This window comes from Lipotes vexillifer, unplaced genomic scaffold (genome assembly GCF_000442215.2).
Source record: "Lipotes vexillifer unplaced genomic scaffold, Lipotes_vexillifer_v1.1 scaffold382, whole genome shotgun sequence".
Lineage (NCBI taxonomy): Eukaryota > Metazoa > Chordata > Mammalia > Artiodactyla > Lipotidae > Lipotes > Lipotes vexillifer.
Genome location: NW_006780611.1, coordinates 3,467,063 through 3,475,170, shown reverse-complemented (window position 1 = coordinate 3,475,170; position 8,108 = coordinate 3,467,063). Strand labels below are relative to the sequence as shown.

General features: G+C 63.5%; 1 protein-coding gene across 1 annotated transcript in view; it reads right to left on the bottom strand.

Annotated features, from left to right (window-relative positions):
* CELSR1 (cadherin EGF LAG seven-pass G-type receptor 1) overlaps positions 1 to 5,433 on the bottom strand; it is a 155,797-nt gene extending 150,364 nt beyond the window's left edge. The window contains exon 1 of the mRNA XM_007454088.1: positions 1,836 to 5,433. Coding sequence (XP_007454150.1) covers positions 1,836 to 5,433 — 3,598 coding nt within the window. The remainder of the gene's footprint in view (positions 1 to 1,835) is intronic.
* Positions 5,434 to 8,108: the final 2,675 nt, after the last annotated feature.

The following is an 8,108-nucleotide window of genomic DNA, read 5'->3' as shown; positions in this document are numbered from 1 at the left end:
TTCCTGCTGTTTCAGACACACAAAACATCCCTGCTCCCGGCATGCACCCATTCCCACTAAAGCACCATATCCCCTGTAAATTCAAAACCCTATGATGTTGCCAAGTCTTTTTTTTTTGGCTGCGTTAGGTCTTCATTGCTGCGTGCAGGCTTTCTCTCGTTGAAGCAAGCAGGGGCTTCTCTTGTTGCAAAGCATGGGCTCTAGGCACTCGGGCTCAGTAGTTGTGGCTCTTGGGCTCAGCAGTAGTGGCTCACGGGCTCTAGAAAGCAGGCTCAGTAGTTGTGGCGCACAGGCTTAGTTGCTCCGTGGCATGTGGGATCTTCCCGGACCAGGGATCAAACCCGTGTCCCCTGCACTGGCAGGTGGATTCTTAACCACTGCACCACCAGGGAAGTCCCCCCAAGTCATTTTTATATAAGCTAAATTTTCCATCCACTCTGCTTTATCTAGCAGGTAAAGCAGTCCAGGGGGATAAAGAAAGAGAAAATGCAAATGGAAATCTGTGAAAGAGACTTTTATAAAAAATTGTTGCTGCTCGGAAAATCCATAACCCTGGTTAACAATTCTCCTTAAAGGCCTATCCCGTATTCTCTGCACACATTCACAACTTCACAAAAGCCACAATATTCACCCACAGACAAACTAGGCTGACAACCTCAATGCTGCAGTATCGCATGGCCTCAAAACTGGACCTGTACGTTCCAGATTTTATAAGCAAACAACTGGAAACTGTTTGCTACCCAATCCTTAGTAAATAAAGAATTACAGCCAAATGCGGAAACAAAATAAATCAGAAAATTAACTTTTTAATTCTTCCAGGGCTCCCATGGGTATGCTGTATTGTAATAATTTATTGTTTAAACAATTCATCTGAAACATTGACTCAACCCACAGATCCTAACCTTTCTTGGTGATAGTCTGGTCTCCTAATTAAGGTCACCTGCCTGCAGGAGTCACTGAGGGTCTCTTTACTCTTCCCCAATCCAGGCCCTGGCCCGGCCAAATCCTTCTCTCTCTCTTCTGTGTCCTCCTGTTTGTCCCCCTCTCTGGCCCCGCAGCTCCACCTGACACAGGGGGGTCAGCAGCATGGAGGACCCACCCCTGACTGCCTGGGTCTGGCTGGCTGAGCTGAGAAATCCTCCCTCCAGCCCAGAGCGGGCAAGCAGGGTTCCCACACCGGCTCCACCACCAACCCAGGCAGGCCTCTAAGTAACATCCAAATTACAAGTCCATGTCCAGGAGCTGAAGCCAAGATCAAACGAGGCTGTGCTTTCAAAGAGCTCCCACACAGGTGAGCACACATAAGCCCGACTGTTATTACCTGGAGGAGACAGAAAAGACACACGAAAGGAACTAACTCCAGATGTCTTGCAGGGTGACTCAAGGACCCATCCAGCAATTTCCAACGGTCCCACCCAAGAACTAATTGGCACATGGGCGCAGTGACCTTTGACCTTTCCAGACAGGCATGTGGCCGACTACAAAGCATCACCAAGCCAACCAGACGCTCAGATAACCCCCAAGACCAGGTTTTTATAGCACAACTCGGGAGCCAGACCCTCTGAGAAAAGCCCAGGAAGCCCTGGTCTTGAACTTGAAGAACCAGGCCTGCTCCCAGCAAAAACGCTGAGGGCAGCAGTGCGGTGCCCCTCTCACTCTCTCGGCCTGGTTGAGGAGCACGTCCTGGGCTAGCGGTATCCAACCATCCAACCGGAGGCCACAAATCCCCAGAGCTACCCGGGCCCTGCCTGTCTGCGCCCCAGCAAGCCGGGTGGGCTCGGGGTGGGTCCCCGCAGCTCTCCAGGTGGCCCCGCGGAGCCCCCAGGGCCACTCACCAGAAACAGACACCTCCATGAGCGCCTCCAGCGGCCGGTTGTTGTTCAGGTCGGGGCTGAGCTGCAGCTCGCCCGAGGCGGGGTCCAGCAGCAGCAGCTGGAGCTCATTGCCCTGCAGGAAGGTGTAGTTGAGGCTGTCCAAGAGGTCAGGGTCATGGGCCGGGATGCGGCCAATCACACCAGTGGGGAAGCTATTGGACTTATTGGTGACATAGTTGTTGAAGAGAATCTGGAAGTCCGGCAGCACCGGCGGGTTGTCGTTCTGGTCCACGAGGCGGATGCGCACCGTGGCCCGGCTCACCAGGGGGGCCGACGTGGCCTGCACCACGAGCACATACTCCCGCCGGGCCTCAAAGTCCAGCTCGACCAGGGCACGTAGGTCCCCACTCAGCAGGTCGAGCTGGAAGACCTCAGGCACGTTGCCTTCCACGATCTGGTACATGACCTGGGCGTTGGGGCCTTCGTCGGGGTCTCTGGCTCGAATCCTCGCCACCACGGACCCCACCGGGCTGTTCTCCTCAACAAACAGCTCCAGCTCGTCCCTCTCAAACACCGGAGGGTTGTCGTTAATGTCCAAGACAGTCACCTGGATTTCCACGGAGGCGCTAAGGGGCACTGGGCTACCCCGGTCCACGGCCAGGGCACGAAGATTGTACACGGCCACGTTCTCCCGGTCCAGCCGGCGCTGGGTGCGGATCACGCCAGATGTGGGCTCAATGTAGAAGTCCCCATCGCCATCGTCGCCGCCCTGGAAGGTGTACAGCAGGCGGCCATTGGGGCCTGAGTCCCGATCTGTGGCCGAGACCTGGAGGACGCTGGTTGACGGGGGAGCATCCTCGAAGACGGAGCCCTGGTAAAAATCCCGCAGGAACCGCGGTGCGTTGTCATTGGCGTCCAGGACGAGGATCTCCAGGGAGGTGGTGTCGGACTTCTGAGGGACACCGTTGTCCCGAGCTGTGATGCCCAGAGTGTAGGCGGCCTGGCTCTCGTAGTCCAGCTCTGTCACGGTGTAGATGGTGCCGGTGTCGGGGTCGATTCGGAACTGCGGCACGGGATCCTCCAGCACGTAGGTGATGCGGGCGTTCTCGCCGGTGTCCTCGTCGGTGGCGCTGATGGTGGCGATGGAGGTGCCCACAGGCCGGTCCTCGCTGACGCTCACGGTGTAGTGCGAGCTCTGGAAGACCGGCCGGTGGGTGTTGGCGTCGGTGACGTTGATGAAGACCTGCGCAGTGTGAGCGCGCATGCCATCTGATGCGGTTACCGCCAGCACGTACTGCCGTTCCTGCTTGTAGTCCAGTGGCAGCGCCAGCGTGATGAGGCCGCCGCCGCTCTGGCTGCTGAGCGCGAAGCGGTTCCGCGTGTTGCCGCCAGTGAGCTGGTAGGTGATCACACTGTTAGCATCCCGGTCGAGGGCCCGCAGGGTCAGCACGCTGCTCCCCACGGCTGCGTCCTCGTTCAAACGCAGCTCATACACGGGCTGCGTGAACATGGGGTCGTTGTCATTTACGTCTAGCACCGTGATGGCCACGCTGGCGGAGGAGCTCATGGGCGGCGAGCCGTGGTCCACCGCCTCCACCCCGAAGCTGTAGTGCTCCAATTCCTCGCGGTCCAGCTCCGCGCACACGGTGATCCAGCCCGAGCTGTTGTGGATGTGGAAAGGGAAGTCCGCGGCCGAAGCGGGGCCTTGGGGCCCAGCACCGCCACTGCCCACGGAGGCCGAGGCGGTGTCCACCAGGCGGTAGCGCAGACGCGCATTCTCACCCGCGTCTGCGTCCACCGCCTGAATGTGCAGAACCGAGTGGCCCAGAGGCACATTCTCCAGCACGGCTGCCTGAAAGGGGCTGCTCACAAATATGGGGGCATTGTCATTCACGTCCAGCACCTGCACCGAGACCAGCCCCGAGGAGTTGATGAGTGGAGGCCGGCCCCCGTCCTGGGCCTTGATGCGCAGCGTGTACTCCCGGATGGCCTCGAAGTCCAGCGGGTTGATCACATCCAGGCTGCCGCTCAGCGAATGCAGGTAGAACTGCCCTTTCAGGTTCCCGCTGATGATGCTATAGTGTATGGCCGCGTTCTGGCCCTGGTCCCGATCTGTGGCCTGCACTCGCAGCACAGGCGTGTTGACCGCCACGTCCTCGGGCACCTGGACCACATAGCGCTTCTCGCTGAACTGGGGATAGTTGTCGTTCTCGTCCTCCACCACGATATGCACGGTGGCAGTGGCACTGAGCGGGCCCGGGTTGCGGCCCTGGTCGTTGGCCTCCACCAGCAGCTGGTAGGAGGCCTCTTCCTCCCGGTCCACCACCGCCCGGGTGCGCACTACGCCCGAGCGCTCGTCGATCTCGAAGACACCACCCGCGCCCTCCAGCAGCCGGTAGCGCATATTGGCGTTGGAGGGCGCGTCGCCGTCGGTAGCGCGGATGGTCAGAACCTCGTAGCCCACCTCCAGGTTCTCGCGCACTCGCTCGCGGTACTCAGACTGCTCGAAGACCGGACTGTGGTCGTTGGTGTCGCTGACTGTGACGGTGAGGTAGGTGGCGGCCGAGCGCCGAGGCGAGCCGTGGTCCACAGCGCTCACTTTGAGTACGTGCGTGTCCTTGGTCTCGCGGTCCAGCGCGCGGGCGGTGCTCACCAAGCCCGTGTCGGAGTCGATGAGGAAGTAGCCATTGGAGCGCTCATCGAACAGCGCCTCCATCTGGTAGCTCAGGCGCCCCGCCTCGCCCTCGTCCGGGTCGTGCGCGCGCAGCTCGATGACCGCGGTGCCCGCCGGCTCGTTCTCAGGCACCGACACCTGGTAGCTGGGCAGCTGGAACTGCGGGGTAGTGCTGCCGCCAGCGCCCCGCCGGGCCCGCCGCGCCGCCCCCGCCCCGACCTGAGGCAGGCTAGGCGGCGACAGCGATGGGGAGGGTGTCCCCGAGGCCGCCTCCAGCGCCAGCTCCACCCGGATGGTGCCGGCCGCGCGCCGCAGGGCACAGAGCAGGCGCAGGCGGGCCGAGCCACCAGGCGGCAGGCAGACAGGGCGGCGTGGGCAACGGGACCCGGCGCGCGGCGGGCAGCTGCAGGCGGGGAAAGTGGTCAGGGCCTCGAGCGCCGAGTGCAGCGTGGCCCCGCCGCCGCCGCCGCCGCCGGGGCCCGGGAAGCAGAACACCGCGCCGGGCCCAGGCACCGTGAGCACAGCCCGCGCGCGCAGCTCTGCGCCGGGAGCTCGTCCGCGCCGGGGCCGGGCGCTGCAGCCGGGACCGTGCGCGCGTGCCCGCAAGCGGAGGCTCAGCGCCGTCTGGGCGCTACGGGCAGCCAGGCGGACATGCAGGGGCAGCGGGCGTCCCCCCAGGCGCGCGCAGCCCCGGAGCCCCGCGCCCGGCCCGCGCCGCCGCCCCGCCAGCCGCCCGTCGCGGCTCACGTCCAGCAGCTCCCGCAGCGCCCGGGGCGTGAGCGCCGCGTCCAGCGCATAGGTCCAGCCGGGCCCGAGGGCGAAGGCGCGGGCCCCGCCGGGCACTCGCAGCTCCCAAGCGGCCGCTCGAAGCCCCAGCACCGGTAGGGCGGCGACCGCAGCCAGGAGCAGCAGCGCGGGCAGCACGGGCGGCGGCGGCGGCGCCATGGCCCGGAGCCCGAGCCCGAGCCGGGAGCCCGAGCACAATCCATGCACCCGGCGCGGCTCCGCATCCACCCGGCGCGGCCGGGGGGCGGCTCCCGCGCGGCCTGTGCCGGGCCCTCGGGGCGGCTCGCGCCCCGCCTCCCCGGGGGCCCTGGCGGGGACACCGGGGGCCGGGCTCCCGGTCTCCCCCGCAGCTTCCACTTCGAGAGCACTTCGCGAAAGTTTGCGAAGTTGGTTTCAAGATGGCTCCTCCGCGCGTCCCGGGAGGGCGCCGCGCATCAACCTGCGGTGGCGGCGGCTCTAGGTGGCTCCAGGTGGCTCCCGCGCTGGCTCGGCAGGGCGGCGTGGGAAGCAGGGCGGGCCCGGAGCGGGGTGAGGGCTGCGCTCCCGGAGCGGGCTGGGCCGCACCGCGCTGCCCAGACCCCGGCGGCCGGCTGCTGCCTGGGCGGTGCGCTCGGCCCGCGCCCCCAGCGCCCGCGCTCTCCCCGCCCCTGGCCAGGCCCGGCCCCGCCCCCGGCCCCGCCGCGTATTGTTCAAACCGGGGGGCCGGGGGGCCGGCCCGGAGGTGCGCGCCGGGAGAATCGCTATGGAGACGCGGGGGCGCAGCGGTGACGGGAGCGGGGGGGCGGGGGGCCGGGTTCACTCCCGGGCGGCGTCCCCTCCCTGCCTCCCGGGTGGGCGGGGCCGAGGGAGCCGGGCCGGGAAAGGCGGGCTGGGGGGCCTGGTGCGGCTACTGCCGGTGCGGCGGTGGCTCCCCACTCGTCGGGTGCTGGGCGCGGCCAAAGCCCCCCACCCCAACCCGGCAACACTGATCCGCGGACACCGCCGCCCCGGCCTACTCGCGGGTTGGCCCCGGGAGGGGAGAGGGAAGGGTGCGGAGGTTCCTTGTAGAAGGTCGGGTCTCCCCGCGGCGGCTGCTGGGGGGCGCTTACAGAGTTACAGCAGAATGCCGGAGGCTAAAGTGCTTTACCCGACAAAACTTCCCTGGGCTTTGGAATTCTATAGGCAGCTAACCGGATTCGGGTCCCACTGGGTTTAAAACGAAACTTTTAATCGAAAAGAAAAACAGTCCGGGTTGACAGTTGGGATTGGAGCTGGGGATGGCGAAGTTGGGGACGGCGGAGGCGAGCTCGTCTCCCGCGCGTACGACCAGCCTGAGCGCTCCGTTCGGGGTCGCGCGGTCCAGCCCCGGGGCCCCTCGGCTACTGCCGCAGCGCGGCGGCCGCGAGCGCGGGCCCGGGAGGCGGCGTGGGGCGGGGATCCGAGGGGAGGGGGGAACTTAGAACTCCGAGACAGCACGCCGTCTCCTGCGGGGAACAGCCCGGGAAGGGAGTTTTAGAACTGAGATACACACCAACGCCTCCTGCGGGGCGCAGATTGGGGGTGGTGGCGCTTTAGAACTAAACGGTACCTGTCCCACCTCTTGCGGGGTGCAGCCTGGGGGCGGAGGATTCGTACTGTGAGACACCCCTCGTCCTCCGGCGGGGCTTTAGGACTGTGCCACCGCCGGGTGGGGAGATGCACTAGTCGTCCGTAGAGCTCTGGATGCCAGAACCCACTCTAGACCGTCGGCCTCCCAGCGGTCTGGGGGCGGTGGGGAGCGGGGCGGAGTCTCTGCTTCGACAAGGCCCCTCCCGGCCCCAGCAGCGCTCGGGGTGGGAGATGTCGCGCACTCGTCTCCAGAGCAGGTTTTTCTGACCTGGGGGCGGCCGCCCCACTTCCGAGCTGAGTGCAGATAGGTGTGGAGCTGGGGCACAAAAAAATAAATCAGTAAGTAAACTCGACCAGTATTTTTGAAAGTTGCTGAATACAATGTTTTGGGGTTGAAGCCAAATATAAACATTCTCTTCCCATTAGCAAAGATTTGAAGACGTTATTGTTGACCTAAAAGGTAGATTTGCTTTGGACCCTTTTAATCTGGGAGTTTCCACTGGCAAGCCCAGTAAGGAAATTGGCGGGGAGGGGCAAGTCCATCCCTTAAATGTGGCTGTCCAGGACCTCCCCGGACTGCCCCTTCGTCTTCCTGGGGAGGGTCAGAGGGCAGGAGTTTTAGGGTCAGGAAGGCAGGGAGGACTCTCCCCATCCCGGCCTCACCGTGGAAAGCTCCCAGCCGGAGTGAAGGGGAGGTGACGGCGTGGGGGGGGGGGGGGAACCACGGGACCCCCGCTGGAGAACCCCTAGAGTGCTTATTTCGCAACAGGGACTTTGAATAGGGTGGGTTGGGTTTAAATCAACAAAAGGTTCTGTTGCACTCTGCTCTTGCTGGTTTTTGAAAATTCAAACGCAGTGAATGAGTTTGGGTGTGGGCTTGCTTTCCTGGAATAAGACACCTGCCTGCTGCAAGGGAATCACAGGGACCCACTTCCCGGTCCCAGGGGCTGGGAGAGGAACACAGGGACAGGCCTTGCTAACGGGATGTCCAGCAAAAGGCTGAGAGACAGATGATGGTTCCATTCAGATACAGGTCAGAAGCAGGCGCGCTCCACCACTCTGTTTAGAACGTGTGCAGCCAAGGGAAAAGGTTAAGCAAAGCAAGGGCATGACGTGAGTGTGGTCAGGAGCAGGGCTGGGGAGCGGGGCATGTCCGCTTCTACCCCTGAGGGTTGGCCAAGTGTTGGCTTTACGATCTTACATGGAACTCTATATGCATGCTTTATGTGCTTTTCTGTATGCATGCT